Raw genomic sequence first — 26,972 nt, forward strand, 5'->3', positions numbered from 1 at the left:
TTAATACTGGAATTGACTATAGAAAAACACTAGCAAAAAGAATGCATCTTTTAGCATCTGCAACATCTATACTTAGCCAGAGAATGAGATATCAGCAATTCTTGCTAAGGATGCACATTTCAACTGATACTTACTGCATATGCACCTATCAGAAATGCTGCGTTTGCTCGTTTCCGCTGGTCAAAGCTGGTATAATACACTATTTTCTTTCTTGATAGACTGAATGACTGTTTAAAAAGAAAAAGAGAATGAGAGTGTTAGCTGAATCTATCTTGGTAGTTCATTCAGGTCAGCTCATTCCTTCACCAAGCTCACTTTAGAAAGAACATGATGGAACTGGTTTGTAATCACTCTGGAGCAGAGGAGCTCCACTACCTTACTTGTATTTTGTTCTTACTTGTATTTTCCATCACCCCTTCCCTGGATACTGCATTAACTACAGGGACTTGGCATTCCTAAGACCACTCTCCCATCAGCTGCAGGCATCCTCTAATAAATTTAAAGTCCTAACAGTTATCCTGTGGTGAAGCTGAGGAGAGAAAGGTATAAAAGCAGAGGGCAAACCTCTGCCATAGCCATCCCATGGGAACATGGCAGATAGCTTTCCCCTAAAAGAAGCATCAGTAATGGTTCTTGATTTTTCTTAGGTCCTCTTTGAAGATCCACAGGCCCCTCCATACACAACCACCCTTTTTTTACTGAAGCTGTATGCAGCAAGACAAAATACCAAGAACCTCCAGTACAGGGAGGGCAACTTGTGGGACACCAGATGTTATTGGACTATATAGCTCTGACCACACCTCACCGCTAACCTTCTTGGCAAGTACTAATGAACCTTCCTGGTGATGTCTAAGAACATAAGAACATCAGGAGAGTTCCTAGGCCCTGCGCTTGAAATGATTGTATGAAGGTGCCTGTGATTTTCTGCTGCATTCTCCACAAAGAAGAACCACTGTTTCCAATGATCCAGAAAGCAAATGGAGAATCTGGACAATTTCTTAGGCCAAAAGGCCACATCACTAGTTCCGTTTCAGATAAATTTGAACCTGTATTATGAAGTTATCATACACTATCCTTTCACTCATGAAAACCACGAATGAAGAACATATTCATTAATTCACTGGTATTTGCATACCTCCATTCAGAGCAACACACCCCTCTCAAGGAGGTTTAGAGAGTAAAACCATTATAAATGAACAAACGAAGATTCAACAAGTCTTCAAAATCTGTATAAAAACAGAGAAGTGGAAAGCTAAACAAATATCCTATGGAAAGGAGTTCCACAGCCACAGGTCACCACTGGAAATCCCTGCCTCTTGTGCCTGTCAACCTGATGAACTTCACTGGCAGATCTATAAGTAGAGGTTCAAAACTCTTAATGGCAAGACAGGCCCATATGGATATAGCTGGTCTCTGAACAAACTGTCTTAAGCCATTTAGGCCTTTCAATTGGCCTGAGGAGTGGTGATGCAGGGTGTCGCTGGGGCTGATTCCAAAAGATAAGCTCCATACAAGCTGTGGAGTGGACAATTATGGCACTTGTCCCCTGAGTTGAAGGCACCCTAAGCAAGAGAGAAGTGAGGCTTGACTCTGTTCCATTCTGAGGCTTTGATCCTTTTGAACTGTTGAGTTGTGCGGTCTAGTCCTGGATGATTTGACCTCCCTTGTGGAAGCTGCCAGCGCCTTGGCTTCCTCCTCATCTTTTCTTATCTCTGTTCTGTGCTCTCTAAATTCCTTTGTGAGCCCAGCTACCTGGCTTTGCTCAACTGTCTCCTTCTACTTCTAATTACTGTACTTCCTCCTCATTCTTATCTCTCTGCTTTTCTTCCTTCCTCACTATGTTCTTAACTCTTCTGCACTCTGTACTTTTGAATTCCCTCTCTCTCTCTTTGCCCCATTAAATCACATTGCCACCTTCAACTAGTACACAGGGTGCATTACTTATTTGTGTTACATTGCCACTATAACTAGTCTTAAATGGCTAGCCATTGCTCAAAGTCTCTTTCCACTGTCTAGGATTAAGTGAGGAAAATTATAGCAGGACTACTAATTCATTTCCCTGCTATGCAGGGAAAGGGAGTGCACAGCCTAAGGCTTATTGTGCTTCATTATTTTAACACTAAACCATAGCTAAATTTGATTGAGGCCAGTGAGTTTCATTCAGTTATTGATAGAATCTCTCCACCCATCTCATCCTAGCCTCCACAAACTTATCTACACATATCTGTTAATTTAAAGTAATATTGATAAAGTAGACTATTGTCCATGCGAGTTCGTGCTATAATACATTTGTGAGAATCCTGGGTGCCACAAAACTCTTTGTTGCTTTTGCTGCAAAATACTAATATGGCTACTCTCCTAAAGTTGTTGTTGTTCCTTCGAGTAATTTGTTGTGCTTTCCAAGTCATTTCCAACTCATGGTGGCCTAAGATGAATCTATCAAGGGTTGTCTTGACAAGATTCGTTCACACGGGAGTTGCCTTTGCCTTCTTCTGAGGCTGAAACAGTGTGACTTGTCTAAGGTCACACAGTAGGTTTCTATGGCTGAATGGTGATTCGAATCCTTGGATCTTCAGAGATGATTGCACTACACTCTTGAAGTGTTGTTATTCCACTTTAAATGCTCTCACTGCCTCCTATTGCATATTTGTAGTTCAGTGAGGCCTAAGAGCTCTCTGGCTGAATATTCTAAATGCCCCTTTCTAAACTGCAAATCCCAGAATGCAACAGGAGGCAGCCAGAGCAGTTAAAGTGGAATAGCAACACTTTAAGGGTGTAGTGTGATAGTCACTAAACTTGGCTCAAACAACTACACCATGCTGGCTCTCAACTAGAAATTGTTACTATAGCTTTATGTCATTTGAATTTCTCTCACTATTACCCTATTTATTTCATTTGTATTTAGACATATTTAGATAGATGTATTATTACATTATCGGGAGCAAGGACAAGCTTATAATTGTTATTCTTCAATCAGAAAGAGTTATTAATAGGGCAAACATAAGGGTAAGGGCACAAACTGACCAAAGACAGCTATTTTATGTCCCACTGGTTTTAATTGAAAGGTTAGAATGTGTCATAACTTGCTAGGAAATGTTAGCCTTTATTTGGTATTGTTTCTTGATGTCACTCATTCAATGGAGCCCTGGTGGCGCAGTGGTTAAATGCCTGTACTGCAGCCATTCACTCGAAACCACAAGGTTGCGAGTTGAAGACCAGTAAAAGGGCCCAAGCTCGACTCAGGCTTGCATCCTTCCGAGGTCGCTAAAATGAGTACCCAGACTGTTGGGGGCAAATTAGCTTACTTGCTGTTCACCGCTGTGATCTTTGGAATAGTGGTATATAAATAAAACAAAATTAATTAAAATTAAACACTTTTTAATTATAAAGTGTCAAATAATGTATCTGGCTTTGTCCATACATTACGAAAATTTGGTCAAAGGTTGGCAACACCCAGACAGTCTTATATTGTGATGATTGTCTATCTGAATCACCACTTTGATAATGGGATCTGAGCACCCAGAGATTTTGGTATCCATGGGGGGTCCTGGAACCAAACCCCAAAGGATACCAAGAGCCTACTGTACCCTTATCCTGATATCATCTGCCAAAACATCACCTGTATTTATATTTACTGCTAAGAAGGTTGTGAGACGATGAGCAGGGCTGATTGAAAAAATTGGTATTTCTGTTCTCTGCAGGAGAGCTGGAGTAAAAAGTACAGATCATTGCAAGCAAATCCACCTATCAGGGCACAAGATACTGGTTGTGATAAGCAGTGATGTCTCCGGCACTTCTTTGAACTGAACAGGTTACTACCACCCCGCCTTCTTAAAAAGAGATAGAAAGAAGGCAGAAGGCAATTGATGATGTAGCATCTCGTTCTGCTTGGAATATTGGGAAAAGAAATTCAGCTCCCACAATCCCAAATAAAAGATTATCACAGCATTGGGATTCTGTCTCCATGGAGGAAAAGGAGGACAGATAAGCCTCTTTAATCCAAAGAGTTGCTAGAGCCACCACCTACTAGATGCCAAGGTAAACCTTTATTCTTTTGGGGAGAACAGGGCAGGGAAAGGAAAGAACTGCAATGTGAGGAGCATCCACACATGAGTGGATCATTTTTTCCAGTAACAACAACAGTTAGTTCATGAGAATAACAAAAATCCCATAGGTAGGCAATACCTTTATTGTTGCTGTTGTGTGCTGCTTAGGGTGTGTTAGTTCACTGCTAAGCAGTATAGAAATGTACTTGCTATTGTTATTCCTTTGGCCTTCAAGCTTTTTTCGACTTATGCTGATCCTATCATAGGGGTGTGGGGTTTTTTTGGCAAGATTTGTTCAGAAGAGGTTTGTAATTGCCTTCCCCTGTGGCTGAGAGTATGTGACTTGCCCAAGGTCAAAGTGGGTTCCATGGCCGAGCTAGGGATCAAACCCTGGTCTCCACAGTTGTAGTTATTTCTTAGCGTAAATGGGCCCTAAAATGCTACAGAAATGTACAAGCTTTTGAGCTCTCCACAACTCAGGGTGATAGGTTTTATTCTGAAAATGTTGTATTTTCCAAAGCAAATAAAAAACCCAAGACAATTAATGTCTATCGCCAGAGGCAAAAAAAATTCTGCCATCTAATGTCTGACAGCACTGAGGGTTTTATCTCACTTCTAAGCACTTAATTGTTTAGAGTATTCATACCCTGCTCTTCAGATAAAAAGGCCCTCAGAGCATCTTACAAATTGTTAATTTGACAGTTGCCTGCCTTCAGGTTTACAATCTAAACATGACAAACACACAAGGGAAAAAGGAATGTCAACCCTGGAGGGGATTAAGTCCAGCAGATACTGCCTGTTCTTTTCTTCCTCTGAGGCCATAGAAATAGCAGATGGGATGAAGGGAGAGTCTTTCATAAGATGCTAGGGTCTAAATAATCACACAAGCTGACATCATTTTTTAAACCTAGTACACCACCTAGAGAAGTGAAAAATGTTTAATGCTAATTTTATGGTGTTTCTTCAATTCCCACCTTTCTTACTGTCCCTATTATCCATCATCTGCATATATGCACTTTTTCTTGTGTACACATTTCTGTACATATTTTCCAAAGTGATTATGCTTGTTTGTGCATATTTTTCAACATACAGTATACTGCAGGACCAAAAAAAAAAATTGTGCACATTTTGGAGGCAAGATATGCCACTTCTAGCAATGAGTCTGAAAAAGTGCAAAATGGATAATTTCAGAAAAAATCTTTCATAACCCTACCACCACCTAAAATTTAATCTCCAGCTTTCTTCATATTAGGACTATGTTTTTCTCTCTATCTCTGCTCTGTATTGCCCTAGGAAACTGTGTTTTACCCAAAGCAAGAGGCACTTTACTTAGTTGCAGCTTGCTTTGTGTCTTCAGAAATGGAGGTGAACCATTTCCTCTTTGTTTCAAAATGTACTGCTAGGTGTAATCTGATATCTACACATCCATCAGTGATTCATTCAGTTTGCAATCTCCACTCTGGTAGAGTTTAATGCACACCTTGCAGCTACAACACTTGACCAAATGTTTGGTTTTTCCATTTTTCTCACCATTTTTTTGGCTCCATGGCTTAATGAAGTGTTCGGAGCGTTTGAAAGCCTATACACAGTTGTAGAACATTAACTGATTCTCAGAGATATACTGTCTGCCTGTGTGTTTAGGTCAGTTAATAAAATGACTTTCATTCAACTCCCCTGGAAAAAATTTTTAAAGGGAAATATCACTGAAAAAGCTATACCAAGGTGAGTATCTTTGGAGGGTGTTGGAGCCCAGAAGATCACTTCCATTCAAAATAAAATCAATTATATATATTAAATGTTGTTGTGTGCCTTCAAGTAGTTTGACTTAAAGTGACCCTAAGGAGACCTAATCACAGTGTTTTCTTGGCACATTTCTATAGAGGGAGTTTGCCATTACCATCCTCTCTGAGGCTGAGAGAGAGTGTGACTTGCTCAAGGTCACCCAGTAGGTTTATATAACCGAGTCAGGATTCGAACCCTGGTCTCCAGGCTCCTAGTCCAACTCTCAAACTACTACGCTGCACTGGCTCGCGTGTATTAAATATAATAAATATTAAATATATTTTATTTACTTCTGAGTATAATATTGATTCGGATGCGGATGAAAAGCAAGATATGTTGTCATACTCTTTGATGGATACTGACTATGCAGGGGGGCAGCTGGAGGAGGTAACTGGCCACATGCTCCCCTAGAATTGCCCACCTGATTCAAAGGAGCATGATAGTGACACATGTTCAAAACAGAACATGAGCATTTACTGGGCAAATATTAAGTAGCCAGTAAAAATCTGCATCTTTTCCCATGTGGGCATGCAGGAAGACAATGAACCAAATTAATGTCTGATATCCTAAATAAGAAATATTTCATTTTGTCATCACCACAAGACTATGAGGTAAGTATGATGTAGCATGTATGACCTGTCCAAGGCAATCCAGTGCACTTTATGAAACTTGAACACAGACCTCTCCAATCCAATTGTGTGGCTTAGTCTACAGTAGTAAAACACTATGATAGAGAGAATAATGTAGAGGTTTGATTGTTGGACTATGATTCTAGAAGACCAGGGATTGAATCTCCACTCAATCACAGAGACCCACCTTGGGCAAGTTGCATTCTCAACTTCAGAAGAAGGCAATGGCAAGTCTTCTCTGAACAAATCTGCCAGTCCTACGATAGGTTCACATTAGGGGCGCTGTAAATCTGACATGACTAAAGGCATAGATCAACAACAAAAATGATGAAACTGTAATAGAGTGCAAGGATGGAGAGGAAATCCTCCTTTTGCACTACTGGCACTGAAGAAAGCAATGTTCTCTTGATGTTTCAGATTACAATAATAATATGTTTTATTTCTATTTCCTGCCTCTCCCTGTGCATCGAGGCGGGATTACAACAAACAAATTATTCCAGCAATAAAAACATATCAAATACATTCAATAAAACCAATACCATATTATCAATACAATAAGATTAATAAAATACAATTAAAGTTCATAAAACATACAGTACTAATGGAGGTGGGATATTTTACAGCAAATTTGGTGGATAGGCTCACTGGAAGAGATCCGTCTTTTCCCATAAACCCCTGGGAAGCATGGACAACACTAAGGGAGTATAGTAGTTTTAGTCTAAAATAACCAGCTGTCTCCCCTAAAGGATTTATCTGGCACCTAATTGTTATAGAATTGTGCTAACTTTTATGCCACAAACAAGACAAGACATTTCACAATAGGAAGTAAAGTACAATATTATTATAAATATATTCTGACAAGTAAGTAGTTGTTAACTATCCAGAATCAGTAAAAAAGCAGTACAGGTATTTAATTGCTAACCAAGGAGTTAAAGGTAAACATGTTTGAAACAGTTAACATGCTCAGATGCTGTTAATATTTTATCAGCATCATGACTCGTTGCAGAAATGCTCACATATGCAGTTTGCTCCATGTTTCTGGGACATGGAGAGACATCTTCATGAGGAGAGCTACAACAGTTGCAACCCACCTGCTCTCTTGAAATGATTCAGTCTCATAAATGAAAGTGGTACAATGCATCAGAAAGTGTGACTAGGCCACACATGTTAAATAAGATCACTAGTTGCCATGATTATATTGTAACTAACTCAGCTTTTTTGAAAACATTGGCCCCATACAGACAGACCAAATTAAAGCTGCTTTGGATCACTTTGGAGGTGTGCTGTTTAAATGATGTTTGCGTCCTAAGAGGCCGGAAGCTGTGCCAAAGCTGCGCTCCAGTTCTTAGGATTGGATTGTGGCTTTGGCGTGGCTTGCAGACTCTTAGGACACATGTATAATTTAAACAGCACACCTCCAAAGTGACCCGAAGCAGCTTTATTTTGGCCTGTCTGTATGGGGCCATTAAATACATTTAGAGATATCTAAAGGACTAGCAACTGCTAATCTAAATCCAAAATATATATTAACTGTTGCCTTAATTCTGTAAGATTACACAGAGCTGGAGTCAATGCAAGGTTTCAAATTCAAATTCCATTTCCCTAAGTGACTTCCGCCCAGGAAAGTGGGTGGTAAAGAGTTAGCTCACTTTATATACAAGCCTAGTGCAGAGTGACAGCCAAAAAGATAAATTCAGCTTGTAACATCTCATGGCACTTTCCTGCAAGTAAGCTTGAGAGTTACCAGTCAACCCATCTTTTCCATAAATCCCATCCCATGCTGTTCTGGGGGGTCCTCCTATCCTCAGGGGAAAACTTGAGGGATATAAGGGAAGAGCAGTACGAAAGGGTTATTGGCAAAACCAAGGGCAATTTGCTGCTGTGAGGGAACTGCTTTTGCAAGACCACCTATGTAAGGTAGTCAATGAACCTGTGGAATTTAAGAGCTGCAGGATGCTATAATGGCAAGGGGTAAGATTAAGAAAAAAACAATTAGATCAATACAGTATAATGGTTATATCACCGTGGTATAGTGGTTTACCTATTATTGGACTACAACTCTGGAAGTCAGTTTGATTCCCCCTTCGGACATAAAAACCCTGTGATGACTGGTCCTCCAGTCACCTGAGGACTTCTCCTGAACTACAAAGGGTTAATCTGGGAGGAGGTACATGCTAATGAGAGATGACATCACATGCTAATGAGCTGTGACATCATAGCTGATGTAAGGTCTAGCTGACCAATCAGAGTAGGACCGCGAGATTCAAGAACTTTCTATGGGAAATCTTTAAAAGGCCCTTTGTGGCCATGCGGTTCTTTGTCTCTCCCTTTGTTCTCTCCCGGGGGGAACCAGATGGTGTCTCTTGGAGTCTGGGAGACACAGACTCAGGGGAATGCAGGTCGAGAGGCAAGGGGCCCTCCCTGCATCCAGGAACTCAAAAGGACTGCAAATCCCATCACTGCGTGAGTAGTTAGGAACGTGTTAGCTCAGTGCGTTTTAGGCCTTTTGTTATTTTCAACAATGGCTTGTGTGGAATGAACTCTATAACTATGTTCTTTGGCCTGCAAGGCAAGGGGGCTTTGCAAGAGTGATATAAATTCTTTCTATCCTATTCTATCCCTTTATAAAATAAACTTCCTTCTTAAAAAGCATCTGCTGTCTCTCTGCTCCTGTACACGTGCCTTAACTCGGCTACTGATTGCTCTGGGTTAGCAAGAAAGGAAACTAGATCTCTCTCTCTCTATCCCTCACAAGTCCCAGTGTGTGTGTAGGGAGGTGTAGCTGTTGAGCAACGTATAAATATAGTCATAGTTCGTTCACTGGGTGGTGGCAGCGAAAAGTTCTTTTTTTTAAAGGGATCCCCTGAGAGTAATAGTCACGCACAGGGCTTTGCCCTCAGGGATCATCACATGGTGGCAGCGGTGGTTTTCAGACTGTTGGAAACATCAAAGTCAAAGTCTTGCAGGGATACACTCCAGCGGAGCAGTTTCTTATTTGCTCCCTGCACTGAGTGAAGCCATCGCAATGCTGCATGGTCGGTCTGAAGAGTGAATTGACAGCCCCATACGTAAGGCTTCAGCTTGTCTAGGGCATACACGATGGCATAGCACTCCTTCTCTGGTATGGACCAGTTGGATTCTCTGACAGACAGCTTCTTGCTGAGGAACAGCACAGGATGTAGGAAGCCATCTGGGCCCTCTTGCATCAGGACAGCTCCAATGCCTCTGTCGGAAGCATCAGTGGCTATAGTAAAGGGTTTGTCAAAATCTGGTGCCATCAGGACTGGATCAGATGTCAGAGCTCTCTTCAGGGTGTCGAAAGCCTCCTGGCACCCTTCAGTCCATTTCACTATCTTGGGTTTCTTTGAACCCGTGAGGTCTGTCAGAGGAGCTGCTATCTGACTGTAGTGTGGTACAAACCTCCTGTAATAACCCGACAAGCCAAGGAAAGATTGGACTTGTTTCCGGGACTTTGGTCTTGGCCAGTCCTGAATCACCTCGACCTTTGCTTGCAAAGGTGTGATAGTCCCTTGGCCTACCTCATGACCAAGGTAGGTCACCCTCTCCAGCACAAACTGGTGACCTTGAGCAAGTCACATTCTCTCCCGCTCAAAGAATGGCAATGGCAAACTCCCTCTGAGGAAACTTGCCAAGAAAACCCTATGATAAGTTTGCCTTAGGGTCTCCATAAGTCAAAAATGACATGGAGGCACACAACAACAACAATACACAAACAGAATCCCCACATGTAGAGGCATTATACTGATGTTTATCAGTTATTGGGGCAAAGAACAAGGCATAATCATTTCTACCTCATTACTTTTTAAGTTTCCTCAAGGCATCAGGATAACAATTGCAATTTTAGAGCAAATGATCATTTAGTTCAGTACTCTGTATTTAACTAGGCAACTTTGTATTCTAAATCATTCTGATTTCAATTTGTCTTTTTTTCCCTAACCAGTTTTCCGACATTCAGTACAATCCATCCATAGGGTCTATAGCAGATAAGCATGCCATCTATAGTTTAGTTGGTCACAGAGGATCTATTTTCAGTTTTTCTGTTCTGGCAGAAAGTCTAAAATTCAGTTCCCACATTCAAGAATTCTGTTAATTATCTTATAAATGGTCGTTACGTTGAAATCAAATATTTTTTTTAAAAACCAAGTTTGTTTGTTTAAAAAGAAACCTTACACTATTCATATGAGAGAATATAAAATTCTTACCTTTAATTTCTTGTTTAATTTGCAGCAAAATCGATATAACATAGCCAAGTTTAATGGTCCAAAATCTGCATAAAAACTAAAAGAAATATATACCAATGGTCAAAATGCTTGTACTTTTAAGCCCTTTGAAGAACTAGCCAAGCTATATTTTGAAGCTACTTTTGAAAGCCCAAGCCTCCCTTACAAATAGAAGCAACTACATCACTATTATGAGCTATACAGAAGTACAAAATGGTGTTAGAACTAGAATTGGAACATATTACAATAGCCATTGAAAACTGCTCTCTGACTCTGCGGTGTAATTCAAGGTACTATAGGCAAAAAGTTATTAGAAAACTGCTGCACATAGATAAGCTGCATGACCAGATCTGAGTCACAGGTAGACTGCTTGACCAACTTTACAGAACATACATGGTCCATACAGTTACAGGAAGGCGGGTATTTGTTTTGTTTTGTTTGTTTTTGAAATTTTATCAAATTTTCTCTTTTGATTTGCATTACAGACAAGTAATTTCCATTCAACAACAGAATTGCAACAAACCAAAGAAAAACGGTCAGTGTTACCTGATCATGTTACAATTGTGGCATGTTCCCATTCAAAAATGATTTCTCAAGCTTACATATGCTTGATATGCTTGAACAAGCTTGATACGCTTGTTTTAAATTTGTATAAAACACAATAAATAATTAAAAAAATGATTTCTCTAAAATCTCATAAGGAAGAGCAGAAGATCCCATGGAGATACTTCCTCCTTGTCATATAACATCAAACTGAACCATATTTGTTCAAAATGGTCTTTCAGCTCCAGTCCTTTGGCCCATTTTAACCCGTGGATGAGTTTCTTAGCCAGTGCAACTGACCAGACTTTGTCTAACTGAGATCGCATGGACAGGTTATGCAGCTCCTTTCAGTATTGGGGTATTTCCATGTGTGCTGCCAACAGCAGAAACAAACTGAACTCCTTCTGGGGCAAGTTTGCATTTTCAGCCCAGAAGATGATTAACAGGAATAAGGCACTACACCACTTAACAATTCAATTGTTATATTGATAATTAGTTGCAGGACCTCATTCCAAAATTTGTTTCAAAGTGCCTCTTTTGCTATATCCCCTCCAGCACAAGGGAGAAACATCAGGCATGATATTTGCAATTTTGTCTGGAGCACTGCCATCTATGGCCTAATGTTAATGTGTATTCCTTGTTGCTGGAGGAGATGGGGCAGTAGGGCTGTGAGGACCAACTTCTGAGTCATTGCTCATCTGTGATTGCAATGCCAAGATCTGCTTCCCATTCAATTTGCCAAACTGTATGTTCACTATTATCTGATAAAACAGGAAGGCCATTCCTTTAGACTGATCACCATATTTTACACAAATATTTTCAAACTGAGTGAATGGCTTTGAAGGCTCGTGGTGCCTAACTCATGTTTTTGCAAATGAGCTTATTAGGAATAATTGTAGCCATGCAAGCTTTAGATCTTTTAATTTGTCTTGAATGTCATTAGAACGCATGAGTGCACCATTATTAATTAAATCAGTAATCACTCAAAAATTGAATTTCCTAAGAACTCTAAGCTACATATATGTAAAATTATGAGGGAATAGGGGATGAGTAGGAAATGGTTGTATAAAAGATGGTTGGCCTATTTTAGGTGCTCACAGTTTAACAGCTTTTTTACAGAGAGCTCAGAAGCTAGTTTAGTACCTTTTTAAGCATTTATATTTCTTTAAACACGTGGTTGCTGCAACAAACAAGATATATGGTATATATGTTTTTGCTTATGGTTAAATAAACTAAATGTTGTGTGTTAAGAGCTGGAAAGACAGAAGTGATATATCAATCGTGTTTTCAACTCAACTCTTCTTTTCTATATTGCAGCGCTAATTATGTATACAATTAGAGTTAAGTCCTGATGCAAGTCTCCTATCCTTACAAAGGTTATTCCTTTTGGTAAGTTGAAGAAATATTTATAAAACAATAAATATTGTCTCTTGTTATTAGTTCCAGTGTTTTAATTGGAGCTATTGTGTGCATCTAAAATGAACCTTCAAATCACCTGTTGACATATGGCATCCCCACAAATTTCATAGGGTTTTCTTAAGCAAAGGATACTCAGAGGTGTTTTCACCAGTTCCTTCCTCTGAAATGTATGCTACAGTACCCAGTATCATTTGGAAGTTTTCCACCCAAGTAATAACCAGGGCTGACTCTGCTTAGCTTATAAGATCAGTCAGAATCTGGTACCTTTAAGGTATTTATGCCTTGGAGCTACTATACTGTGTGTTAATATACAATATCTTAAACACAGTTAAAACCAGGGTAGTATTATCAATGAGCCAACATGGTGTAGTGGTTTGAGCACTGGACTACGACTAGAGATCTGGGTTCAAATCCCCTCCCAAAAGGGGAGGGGCGACCTTGGGCAAGTCACACTCTCTCACCCTCACAGGATGGCAATGGCACATCCCCTCTGAAGAAACATGCCAAGAAAACCCTATGATAGGTTAGCCTTAGGGTTGCTATAAGTCAAACATGACTTGGAGGCACGCAACAACAACAACAAAGTATTATCAAAAGGAGCAAGACCAAAATGAATAACATTCTTTTAACACTGTGATAAAGACCTAGGCTAACATGCGAACCAGGTATTATCAGCAACAAAGAAAGGACAATGAGGTGTTCTGATTGATAGTTTCCTGGCATAGTTGCTAAGCAGGTTGCTAGCTTTACCTTGTTTGATGGAGAAGGCGACAGTTGCTATGGGCTCTGGCAGACATGACACAGTCCTTGCCTTTGAAGTTCTTTTAAATCTATTACTGCATTGGCACCATGCTGCTGGATTAGAGGGCACCAACCAGTTTGCTCAGGTGCAAGCAGGAGGTCCTGTGCCAGCCATGGTGGCAGGCTACAATATGAGGTTGCACACCAGATAATCACAGTGTACTATTAACAGGAAAGGAGGGATGGGAAAATATTTAACAGATGTTGTTTCTAGGGGGACAGGAGCTTGGTTTTGACATCAAAGGTAAGGTTGTGGCGACTGTGGAGCGGCATTAAAACTTCAGAAATTATTTTCAAAGTAACCAGTGATTTCCTACCTACCAAATATTTTCAGACAATGTAAGGTGACAGTCTTACAGCTGTAATGTATTGAAGAGATTTAATCTAAATAAACCTACTGAAATCAATTGGGTTATATTAGCCATGTCTGAAGACCAACTAAGTTTAACAGGCCTTCTCCAAGTCCAGTCAAATGGGGAGCCAATCAACTTTATTTCTAGAAAATACATTAGGCTGATCATATGGAAATGACTTAAGTAGAGTAATTCAGAAATTATGAGAATTCATTTTCCTTACAAAACTTGAACATGTTTGGCATACACATTATTAAAACGTTTAAGCCCTGTTTTAGAAGCTTAAGGTGAACTCTACATAACTGAGGGTGTAAATCAATAGTCTATTTATTAATTCCATCAGGTGTTTTCTAACACAAAGATCTTATTGTTATTTATCTAGAGCAGCAACTCCACATAATGTGGTGTTAAAAGGTACAGTTAAGTTGTAGTTTTCAATTTAAGTTCAAAAACAGAGGCACATTCAACGATAATGTAAGTGAGGCTTGTCTAAAAATGTTATTGGTACATATGAGTCTCAGAGGTCCAAATTAGGTCTCTACTTGTAAAGCAGACACGTGGTCTGTGGAAATTCACCAAGCAGGTCCAGCTCCATCAGGGCTAGCCTGGAAGAAGAGACTCCGCCCTCCATAACTGCCATCCGCAGGTCTGAGAGGGAGTTCACCAGGCAGGTCCAGCTCCATCAGGGCTAGCCTGGAAGAAGGAAGAGCCCTCCCTCCAATCCATCTGCCTTGGTCCAGGCCTCAGAGGGACAGATGAACCACTGGACCTCATCCCCTTTCCCTCCACCATTCCTTTCTCCTTTTGTTTCGTGTCTTTTAGATTGTAAGCCTGAGGGCAGGGAACTGTCTGATTAAAAATAATAATTGTAAGCCGCTATGAGAGCCATTAGGGCTGAAGGGCGGGGTATAAATACCTAAATAAATAAATAAACATAACTTAATAGGAAATTAATCCCAAACGTGCCATTGATAATGGTATATGTCATATGATGTGGCCCTCTGTTAGTTATTTATTTAGAGAGTCTATGATAAAATCTTGAATCCAGCAACTAGAAGACAGATATAACTGAGAAAATTTAGAAGGAGCAAGGAGAGAACATTTTCATGGTGAGGACCAAAGAGTTAAGGCAATCATGAGTTATCTCAAACTGGAACAGACACAGACCAACTAGAGAAATGTGTTGGCCAAATGAACGCCTATTGTGCATTAAGCAGTCGAGTGTGATATGCCAAGCCTAGCTTTCCTTGCAAAGGACAGAACAAGAGCTAGCATTCTTCTTGAAGAATAAGCCAATTACTAGTTCCCAACTCATTAATTAGTTACACGTCCAAGTCAGCCCGTATCTACCAATTGTTTTTTCAGCTTTATTTTCCAACCTCTCTATTATAATGTTAAGATTAAAGAAAAAACAACCTTTTCCAGGGCATAGACATGTTAAAGATAGCTTCCAACTTAACCTAAGAATAATAGGTTAGCCTTAAAACATAACAGCTGGACTCTTCAGCTTTTTATTTCCATTTGGCAATATACAAGCTCATTCATTTTTCTTGGCATGGCAGGTTCTGATGTTTAAACATAAAATATTTAATTGGATTTGGCACAGCTATTGTAAAGAGCTGCTATAGCTGGCATCGAGACACGGCAGCTACAGTACAAACTGGAGCCCACGTTACTGAAGCAGTCCTGCTACCAAAAAGGCAGTTACGCTAAGAGGAAATATGGGACAAAGTTAAACATAGACCTGTAAAGTTTCCATTATCAAATTCTAGTCACAAAATATTTTTTCTTCACGTGCAGAAAACTGCTTGGATGGTAAATAAAACTGAAGTAAACAAGAACATCTGAAATTCATCTTGAAAATATGCAGCAGGATAGCAGAAGTTACAATGATTTTAGAGACCTTTTAAAAAATTATGTAGCAATTTTCATATGAATTTTATATCACTATACAAGAATTTAACATAAGTGACAACTTCCGATACAGTAAAACATCCATCAGTGGTAAAAATAACAGTATTAAACAGAAAACAACAAAACACGGAGCAGCAAATCATTTCCTTCTAAATATTTTTAACACAATGATAGGCACGGCTAATGAAGGGCGAGACTTCTTACATAGGGCTACAGTCTTAACCTGCCTTCAAAAACACAGCAGGAAGGTGTTTGTATGTATGTACCTTTCTGAGAAGAAAATTGAAGCACATCAGTGCTCCCACTGAAGTCTCCTCCCAGAACCTGACCCAGTTTTTCTTGGGATGAAATCTGGAGAAGAGCTCATCAGAAGATCTGGTAGTATCCACTCTGTACAGTGATCTTGAGACTGATCAAGGCAAAAGTGTAACTCTGAATGTAGTAATAAATTGGGGGTTTCAACTTTCTCCAGGTTGATTTGCTCTGTATAATTTTGGCCAAATTCAAATTCAGAATCAAGAGTTGAAGCTTCTAGAGCTGGCTTGTAACAATTGTGAGGCCAAGAAAAGAGTGAAAGATGGGTAAGTGTTCAGTTCTTTGCCTGTTCTTCTGCTGTCTTCTTGATTCCAGTTGGGATGAGATCACTGAATTTAGAATGATTTGACAAATTCTGAAGATTTCTCCAGCACCGGAGGGCCAAAAATATTCCTTTTTTAAAAAAGGAGAAAAGTATCTGGGAACTTGCTGGGGAACACCAAGGTCTCCAAAAAGGTTTTTTTGGCTTGCACGTCTATCACAGATACACATTACTGGCAATGAAGAGTAGACTTAGATTGATAAATGAAGTACTGTGCACAGGCTTAAAAAGGGTAAAAATAAAAATAGAAGAGTTTGGATAAAAATAAAGCACTGATGGTTGAAACTCTCTCTGGCTCCCTAGTGTTTTGAAACCAAAAGGGAGCACTTTTTAATTAAACAAAAGCTTCAAAAATCCTAGGTCAACCTTGGAAAGATAATGAAAGCTAGTGCTTTTTACAACAGAGTTGGGGAAATTGCAGCCTATTGGATGCATTGTGGTCCCTGAAACCAATTTTTGCAGCTCATGAAGTTTTCTGGCACTTCCCAAAAGCCCTCAACATCTTGGGGGATGGTTTTCAGGCATTTCCCCCTCCAACTACCCCAAACACACCCCAACTGCCTATAAATGCAGTGGCTTGCTTCCAACCCAACTTTTAAAATTGGTCATATCTGACTAAAAAACAATCAGACGTGACTCAGGGTGCATCTACACTGTAGAAATAATTCAGTTTGACACCACTTTAAACTGTCATGGCTCCATCATACAGAATCCTAGGATTTGTAGTTTTGTGATGTACCAGCATTCTTTGGCAGAGGAGGCTAAAGACCTTGTAAAACTACAAGCCCAAGATGTCATAGGATGGAATTACAGCACTAAAGTGACGTCAAACTGCATTACTTCTACAGTGTATATGTGCTCTCAATGTCACTTCCAATGTCCAATGTACTATCAATGCACTGGCGTGGTGTGGAGGGATTGACCCTTCCCATATGTGACTCCCCCCCCCCGCTTTACAAGCAACAAAACAAAAAGGCCAGAGCACCCCTTCAAGCACTGCCTAGACATTCCTGTGCCAGCTGAACGTAAGGAAACCCACTAAAGGCCCATCTTCAAAAGAGAAATTGAACAACTTCACTCCAATTATAGCAAAGCAAGAAAATGTGTGGAAGTTAAAGTAAACCAATGAAATAGAGAGAATCCAAAGGGTAAAGAGGAGATTCTACCAATGACAGAACAACCTACATGACAACACATGCAGATCCTGTCTTGAGAAGCAAGCTCCTTCAAAACCAACTTTGGCTTTTCTTCTCTTTTTTCACTTTCAATATGAAGTTTTTTAAGTGTACACTTTGGGATCTTCACTCTTTCTTATAACCAATTCATATGATGTAAGAAAAACACTGCAAAGTGAGAGCATCTCACTTATGGCAGAAGTACTTGTTAACAATCAGAACTGCAGTACTGTATAATTTTGTTACTTATGTCAAAATTGGACAGCATTATCTCTGGAATCCATCCTGATGCTATAATTCAACAATGGCCAAGTTCAAAGAACAGTTTCCGCTGTTGTTTCAGAACTAGGAAACTAATTGTACAACACAGGTTATTTGGAGTTACCGAGAATATTTCTTAAGTTTTGATCACTACATAAACTGCTATCATTACAGTACAATTAAAAGCTGCAGGTTTTTAAGCTGCATTTTCTGGCCAGATAACAAAGACAAAATCTTTGTATGACTGAGAAAAGCATTTTTGGAGTCTTCCTGGTGGTTTAAGTAGCATAGTTGATGTTATACAAAAGAGCTCAAGGAATGTGGGTTGGAAAGAACAGGATTATGTCTTAGTCAGTTTTTGAAATTTTGAAAAGTTCAGTCAATGGATCATCAGCCAAGCTGGATATTCTTGGGTTACTGTATTCTCTTAATGTAACAGTCAAGCTGTCTCACTCATTAAAGTCTTAAGAATGATTTAGGTAGAAGAATGATTTAAGAGAACTAATGTATTTTAAAGAAGTGAAGAAGCAGGGCCAAATTGCTTGCGGAGGCAGAACTGGCAACATCAATATGCTTTGTATATTTTATTTTTGTCAATACCCACAAAGCTTCAATTCCAAGAGCTTGTGTCACAAAGTTCGTAAGCAATTAATCAGAACTGAGGAGGTGATGCACATGGCAGTATTTCCATTATCCCTCCCTCAAACCCTTTTCTCTGTACACTTAACAATATAATGGTACATTAATTATGCCATTTTTATTTCATACTGCTTTTGGCAGGATTCTGGAAGTGATTATTGACACACTTTAAAATAAATAACTAGTGTTAAGTTCAAAGAAAACTAAATGGTGTTGCAACCATGCAGCCCAAAAGCAGTATAAAATCTCAATTTGGACAGCTTTCATTTTCAATACAATACTTTTCTAAACACACGTATATCTATAAATAAAATGAAGTGTTGTTATAGTAGTACCTGTATACCCTAATGCAAGGATGCATGGTTTGGCTAACAGAACTATGATGGGACCTCCAACCTTTCACTCTCATGTATGAATTCTCTACCCAAACTTTTCACTGTATTCTTGGGCCTCTCATAACTCCACTTCTCCAGGTATGTTTGTATGCTTGTTTTAACAGAACTATACAGCATATTTGCCTTTCTTCTCTTTGGCTAGGTGACAGTATACAATAATCTGTCTGAAGGGAGAACCATACATGTGTGGAAGGCAATCTCTTTGCAATGTTCAGATCACAAAAGAAAGGCTAAAAATCCTTGTCAAGGGAATCCCACTGTAGAATAAAAGTTAAAAATAAACTCTGAAAGAGAGCTTGATGTTATGCTCAGTGCTGTACAAAACAGAACAGGTTCTTTTTAACAGATATGGTTGGCTACGGAGAACAGTTTTCTGCATGAATCCTGTGTATGTATTTTTCTGAAGTAAATTCTATTGGGTTAAATGACTTTTACTCCTTAATCAAAATGCACAGGATTCCAGTTTAAGGCTGTAATCCTATGCACACTTAACTGAGGGTAACCCGTGAATATACCACCTCCATTGCTACATTCAATTTATTTTTCCAAATAGCCAAATGTTTTCAACTGAAATACTTAACTGGGTAAATATTATACACAAAAACATCCAAAACTTTGGAAAATATTTTTATTGAAATACTCATAAATATTTTTAGATGTGAGATTTGGTAGCACACACTTCCGTTTCATTGTTTACCATTATAAAGAAAAAACAAGAAAGGCACTCAAAACCTGTTAACAGGGTTTCAACCCAGCAGTGGGAACATCCTACTCAGGATGTTTCAATCAACAGGAAGTGGGGCAATCTTTAGTTATTACCCCTCCTTCTGCAGTTCTGAGCACCAAGTCCTTCTCTGTACTAAAGGGTCCCACAACCCTCCAGAGTAAAGGGATTTCAAGGGGGAGGCGAGGATTGGCTGGCAAATCATCTTTCCGGTCCACCTCTGTCAGGGGATGCATTGTAATACATGCTTATTATGTTAGTTATTAATTTTGTGAAATAATGCATTTTTAGCAACACAAAATTTTTATATTGCCTCTTCCACATGACTGAATTATTACGTGAACTGCAATGTTCATTTACTAGCACTATCAAGGAAACAAGAGATCCACCAATTAAAACTGAAATTATATGACGAATGTTCAAAGCACCGAGCTTTGATTACCATCATGTTTCTGCTGTTCTATTTATAGGACTAATCCTTTGGGAAACCTTAGACAACTGTCCAGGTATCATGTCTATTCCTGTGTTACTTTCTGCCTTCTGCACACACTTCTCCTACTCCTTGCTTTAGGAAATATGGTGTCACCCATGTTTCCATCCAATTAGTGATGCTTAACATCCCTTATGACTCAGCACATACCCACTCTGTCCTGCCAATGATGTAAACCTAGTAACATATTACAGTATATTAGATTTTTGTTGTGTGCCTTCAAGTATTTTCTGATTTATGGCGATCCCATCACAGGGTTTTCTTGGTAGAATCTGCTCAGAGGGGGTTTGGCTTTGCCTTCCTCTGAGGCTAAGAGAGTGCTACTTGCCCAAGAAACCCTGCTCTCTCATATCCAGTGCTCAAAACACTATACCACACTGGCTCTCTACATTTGGTTACACTAGCCATAATGAATGTAACTGTCATAGAGCAGTGTGGACATCCTCATGTATTTCTAGAACAGTGATGCCGAACCTTTTAGAGACCAAATGCCTCAACTCAATGGTGTTCTCGCACCAGGTGTCATCAGGTGCCAGGGGTGGGACTTCTGGGGGAGAGGACTTCCAGGGGGTGGGACTTCCGGGAGGGGGGGGAATGCGCAAGGAAAAAATTGAAGACCTGACCAAATAAAAGTTCAAAACAAAAACAAAACAAAAAAGCCACTCATATACATTTGAAATCCATCATTCTCAGCCCTGCTCAAAATGGAGGAATCCCTCCTGGACAGGAGGTTGAAATGGATGATAAGTCTTGAAAAGGAGGGGGACCACGTCTGATCACCCTGAGCTAAAAACACCCATATAGATATAAATCCATGCTTCTCAACCATACTCAAAATGGGGGACCTTTTGGAATCCTTCCTGGAAAATTCCTGTTTTCCTTGGAGCAGCAGCAGCAGAAAAGCCTTGCACCCAGAGCTCAGGGTGTGTTTGTTTCTGAGAAGCACAGCAACCGTGTTAGACACTGGATTGCTTGAGGACACAATGCAAATGTTTCCCCCTTAATTTCAGCACAATGGATAAACGAAAGGGATAATTTAAATTTAGATTCAGTCAAGGATTTGTGGCTAGTAAAATACAATTTTAAGTCTATGTCTTGTTCAGTTCTAGAAGTATATTGCAAGCCAACAAGCCATTTTAACGTTCATCAGAAAAATACAGCTGCGTGAGAACCAGCATGGTTTAATGGTTTGTGTGTTGGACTATGACTCTGGATACCTGGGTTTGATTCCCAGCTCAGCCATGAAACGCATTGGGTGACGTTGGAAAAGTCACACTCTCTCAGCCTCAAATGATGGCAATGGCAAATCTCCTCTGAACAACTTGCCAAGAAAACATTAGGAAAGGAATTAGATTAGTGGGTTTATTTGGAAACAACTTATTTGTCTAGAGGAAGAAATATGACCGAATTTAGAGCTCTGGTTAGACAAGTAAAGACATCTAGATTAGGAAATCTCCTAGAAAGGATTTGTTTAATTAAAGCAGATTCCAGAGTTGATACAATTAAAAGAAATTACAAGACAGTAATTATAATTTTGTATAATATAGGAAAGGATTGGTATATTTTTTTCTTTTTCTTAAAACTACAATAACTATATTAAATAGATAATCAAGTTAGTAATTAAGGAAAAACTAAATTCTAATCTTGCAGTCAGGAAGTTATGATTGATGCAAAGTGTTATTTGTATTGTGATGTATTGTACTGTTTTTATTGTATTGTATTATGTTGTATTTTATTGCATTGTATTGTCTGCGTTGATGGTATGAATGAATTTGATTGGTATATGTTTCTTAAACTTAATAAAAGTTATATTTAAAAAAAAAGATGGCAATGGCAAATATCCCCTCTGAACAAATCTTGAAAACTTGAAGGCACAACAACAATATTTAATATAGATGTAAATTAACCTGATGAACAGACTTTATATTTCTGACTACTAGAACATGGCCACATAAACCAAAAAACCCACAAAAAACTATATTTCTGACTATTTTTAGCTTTTATGTTTTCATGTCATCCATTTTTCTTGAATGTCCCCCTTTTTGAGCATGGCTAAGAAACATGAATTTACATTTACTGGTATATATGGATGTTTTTAGCTTTTATTTTGTCATGTCCTGAGCTTTTCTTGAATGCCCTCCATTTTGACCATGTCTAAAAAGCATGGATTTATATTTATAGAAGTGTTTTTCAGCATTTATTTTGTAATGTCCTCCATTTTGAGCATGCCTACGAAGCATGAATTGACATTTCTAGGAGTGTTTTAGCTTTTATTTGGTCAGGTCCTTCATTTTCCTTGAATATCCTCCATTTGTAGCATGACTAAGAAGCATAATCTATAGGAGTAGGTTTTTTAGTGTTTATTTGATTATGTCCTACATTTTTCTCAAATGTCCTCCATAGAACACCCTGTACATATTCCAATCCAGACTAACAGGGCTTGTTCTCTGAATTGGGACTGCCACCACTTGGTGGGGACTTGGAGGCCCCTGACAGCCAAGACCCCATGGAGCCCTGGAAAAGTCCTCCAGGAGGAAAAGGCGGGAGGGGGCCGAAGGGGGCTCCCCTTTTCTGACCTGCCGGTGCCTAACTGAGAGAGGATATTCTCTTGGCTGTCTCCACCTCATCCTGGAGCAGAGGGTTTCCGGAGGGCCCAAGGAGTCATGGCGGAGGCAGAAGAGAAGCACCAGCAGGCCATCAGAACCAGTTGCAGCAGTACCCTCTCCAGTCCAGGCTACGCCATGGGGGCTATTGGGAGGCAGGGGGGAGCAAAGGGCATGGGCCAGGGAGACAGAGTAGGAGGGATGGCCTCAGCACTTTCCCACTCCCAGGTACTGAGAAGGACCAGCCACCAGGAGAGGAAGGGAGCCCGAGAGGAGTGGGGGCAGTTGTCCTGGGGCAAACTGGGCCGAGACAAGGAGCTGGGCCACATGCACGAGCTCCACCCCTTCCACTGATGGGTGCCATGCTCTGGCGGACCGGGCTGCCAGTACTGGTGCACATGCCATGGGTTCGCCAACATGGTTTTAGAATATAAGTCGGATGTCTCATTTGTAAATGGTCAACATGGCCCTGAAGCTACTAAGAATACCACAGTTTACAAATGGTATATCACCATTCTTCGTACGTACATATTATTAATCACTGTCAGCAAGCTAAACGAATTCAAGCTATTTCACAGAGTGGTTCAACAGAAAGAAAAGGTATGATCAAGGTATGTAGGATCATTAATACAAAAGCACCTTAACAGACTATACTACAGCACAGCTGCAAGCTAATCTTTTAAACACAGCCGATCCTCCATTTCCACAGATTCTTTGACTGCAGATTGAACCATCCATAGCTTTAAAATATTAAAATATGCATACAAATTCCAAAAAACTAGCCGTGATTTTGCCATTTTACATAAGGGACACCATTGTACTATGCCATTGTATTTAATGGGACTTGACCATCCATGGATTTTGTCATCCACGGGGGGGGGGGGGGGGGGTGGTGGTGGTCCTGGAACCAAACCCCAGTGGATACCAAGGGCCCAGTGTAAAGGCTGAGAATAACACTTTTAAACAAAAACTCTTAATTCACTATGTCTGGTTCAGAATGTTTAGGACAGAATCCACCATCAGTCACTACTAAACCTGCAATCCTATATACTCCTGTTTGGGATTAAGTCCAACTGATCACACTTCAATCTGCTTCTGAGTAGGATGTATTGTACTGTAAACTTTATGGAAAGCCAAGAATTATTACTCAGATGAAAGTGGTTCAAACAGTTTTGCTTTTAAGAGTACAAAATAGTCTAGTGGACTGTGAGGCTTCCTCCACTAAAAAACTCCCCAAATGTTATTTACATGTGATTACATTGCTGATGTCCAGCCAACTACACTCAAACTATTATAGCATTAGTATTATTAGCAGCAACTTTACAGCAAATCCCTCCCCCCTGTTTGCCCTAGATCTTGAATACTAAGTAGGGCCCTCCAGTGCCAAGATGCCATGGCTATAAAGCACTTGGAAAAAAGGAATTGCATGGCACAGACGTGCAGTGCTGCAGTCTAAATGGGTACTGGAAAAGAAAAATAACAGTGATTTCTCAATGTAACTACAAACTATCTTACTATTCTCTGTGGATATTTGAATTTTTTGTTCCACTTCAGAAAGTTTAAGAACTGGGGCAATCACAGAGGCCACTAACCAAGAAAAATCTTACAGCCACAACACCTGTTTAATAAAGTGATTCTAGTAAAAAAGATATTTTGAAGCTAACTTAATGGAGGCTCTCTTCCTATAATCCAGCAATAATCCACTATACTCTATGCCAGTGTAGTGCAATTATCATGCAACTTCACAGATCTGCAGGGTTGATAGTTTCCTCTTTCATAAAAATGTAAGGCTTGTGTAACTCAGCACAGGTATCCTCAGGTTTTTCCCCTCCCTTTTCTTTAAAAAAAGGAGAGATAAAGGTGATGGAGTGAAGGTCTCTTTTAAAGACTATAATACCTTAGTTGTCAAAATCTATAGTAACTAAACAGTACGTTCCATTTCACAAAACTAAAGAAAAGTGGGTGGTGGACAGAAAAACAGGTTTTCTATTTAAGAACAAACTAGTGGCAAAGATGAGTTCTGATGCTTTATAAATGAGACATATATAAAACATATACCTTGCATCCACGCATGATGAACAAGTATTTTATAACTTGGTCTTTTTATTGTGTGTGTGTGTGTGTGTGTGTGTGTGTGTGAAAGATAAAGAAGAAAAAATCGACCTCCTACAATCACTGACTGGGCGGAAAAGGAAGGGGGGAAAATAATACAAGTACACACTACAAATAAGAAAATGAAAGTAAGCAAAAAGAGTTGCAGGAGGCAATAGATTAACAAAGGAAGGAGAAATATGGACTTACTTTTCATAAACCAGCTCCTCGTCTGTACAGAAATAGTGGGTGTTCACTGTGCTTTTGGGTCTGTTCCGTAAAGTAGCAAAATATAGCCGGTCTGAAAAGGGGAAAAAAAGGGAAGAAGTTTGTTTTGAGAGGCAAGGAACTGCATGCGTTGTAATTCACAATTCAACCAGACTAGCATTCGCTACTGATTGCAAAACCCTTTATTACAAAGCTGTGTTTGCAATAACAGTCCCCTGGAAAGTACCTATTAGTTTGTTGCAGTATGCCTTCAAGTTGTTTCTGACTTACGGCGACCCTAAAGCCAACCTATTATGGGATTTTCTTGACAATTTTCTTCAGAGGGGTTTGCCATGGCCATCCTGGGGCTGCGAGAGTGTGGCTCACCCAAGGTCACCCAGTGGGTTTACTATGGCCAAGCCAGGATTTGAACCCTGATCTCGAGTCATAGACCAGCACTCAAACCACAAACCACAGAGTGGCACAAGTAATACCTCTCTATAAACCATCCCCACCACCTTTGATTCCCTTCAAAGGGGGTTACCATTGATCCCCCTCCCCCCCCCAAAATATCCCAATTCTGCCTGTGATATAGCCTTGGATTATGACCCTGGAAAACAGGGTCAAATCCTGGCTCAGCCATAGAAACCGAGGGGGTGGGTGGCCCTGGTCTAAGCCACACTCTCTCAGACTCAGAGGATAGTGAAAGGCAAACCCCTCTGGAGAAAACCTGCCAAGAAAACTGCAAGCCTTACGGCTGCCATGAGTTAGGAGTAAAAATGATATAAATTACTTTGGAGAGCAGGATTCGAATCATGGCCATGGGATAAGCCACACTCTCTCAGCCTCAGAGGAAGTCCATGGCAAACAAGGGAGATTTTATAGCACCTCTGAGACTCACTGGAAGAAAGAAAGAAGCTGGCAGCATGAGCTTTCCTAGGCTTGCCTACTTCCTCAGATGCTTTCCTAATCCAGCTATATGTGCACATGCACACACACACACACAGAGAGAGAGAGAAAGATGGATTACACCAAATAGAAAGCTAGGAGAGCATCTGCCCATTCCCCCCCTCCCAGCTTCACATTCATTCTCAGGCTCCATAAACAGAAACCTCCAGGTCACACTTTTGCAATTAACTACACTGTCAGAATCTTTGAATTACTTTAATTAAAGTTAGTTTGGGTTCTTTTCTTTTTTTTAAAGCCCTCAGGCTTAAAACGTACACTTTTTAACTTTAAAAACAAACAAGCAAATAAATAATAAATAAATAATCTTTTTATGTATTTAAAAAGGTGTCCATTTTAGGGACCAAACTCCAGAGTCATCTGAGGAAGGAGAGTGAAGCCTAGGAAAGCTCATGCTTCCACCTTCTTCCTTCCAGTGAGCCTCAAAGGTGCTACAAGAGCTCTCTCCACATCATCATCATCATTATGATGATATGCAACTGCATCTGAGGAAGTGGACCGAAGTCAGGGAAGGGAAGGGCGCCCGCCCCCTGCCCGACCTTTGAGGAGCTCGGAGGCGCCCCCCAGCTGCTCGGAAGCGAGGGTCGGGGCGGGCTCCATCCTGAAGAGGGCGCGGAGCTGCGTGGAGGCGCGGGGGGACGGGGAAGAGGAGGCGGCGGAGGTCTCCGCGGCGGTCATCATCGGCGCTTCTTCTTCTTTCTGCTCGGCGGGCAGCAGCAGCAGCAGCAGCCCTGGCTCCTCTCGCTCTCGCGGCTCCTCCGCCGCCCGGGCGCCGCTCTCAGCAGCAAACAGAGCGACGACGAGGCATGTCCCTCCTGACTCTGAGTGCCGCCCGCCCCGGGAGACGCCTTCCCCTCCGCCTCCGCCGCCGCCTCCTCCGCCAGCCGCATGGGACGCCTCTGGGCCAGCAGCAGCAGCAGCAGCAGCAGGACCCTGCGGGCTCAAGGCAGCCTGGCCGACAGTGGCGCTGGAAGCAGAGGAGAAGGAGAAGCGGGAGAAGGCAGGGGTTTCTTCTCCTCCTTCGCCTCCTTCTTCCCGCCCTCCGGCGGCTTAAAG

The 26,972-nt window shown here is 40.5% G+C and overlaps 1 protein-coding gene across 7 annotated transcripts in view; it reads right to left on the reverse strand.

The window, feature by feature from the left end:
- The window catches only part of CDC14A (cell division cycle 14A), a 131,108-nt gene that overhangs the window by 94,568 nt on the left and 9,568 nt on the right, over nt 1–26,972 (reverse strand). For 2 of the 7 annotated variants that reach the window (XM_089515760.1, XM_089515762.1), the window contains exons 2-4: nt 24,954–25,044; nt 10,681–10,756; nt 135–227 (exon numbers count right to left, since the gene is read on the reverse strand). In XM_089515760.1, the coding sequence (XP_089371886.1) occupies nt 135–227; nt 10,681–10,722 (135 nt within the window). In that variant the 5' untranslated portion in view covers nt 10,723–10,756; nt 24,954–25,044. Of the gene's footprint in view, nt 1–134; nt 228–10,680; nt 10,757–24,953; nt 25,045–25,197; nt 25,218–25,743; nt 25,877–26,455; nt 26,719–26,972 lie in introns of those variants that run through there. The other 5 variants (XM_089515763.1, XM_089515759.1, XM_089515764.1 and 2 more) reach the window with 5 other exon arrangements.

Source organism: Sceloporus occidentalis, unplaced genomic scaffold, assembly GCF_023333645.1.
Source record: "Sceloporus occidentalis isolate IW3139 unplaced genomic scaffold, rSceOcc1.0.p SCAF_3, whole genome shotgun sequence".
Taxonomy (NCBI): domain Eukaryota; kingdom Metazoa; phylum Chordata; class Lepidosauria; order Squamata; family Phrynosomatidae; genus Sceloporus; species Sceloporus occidentalis.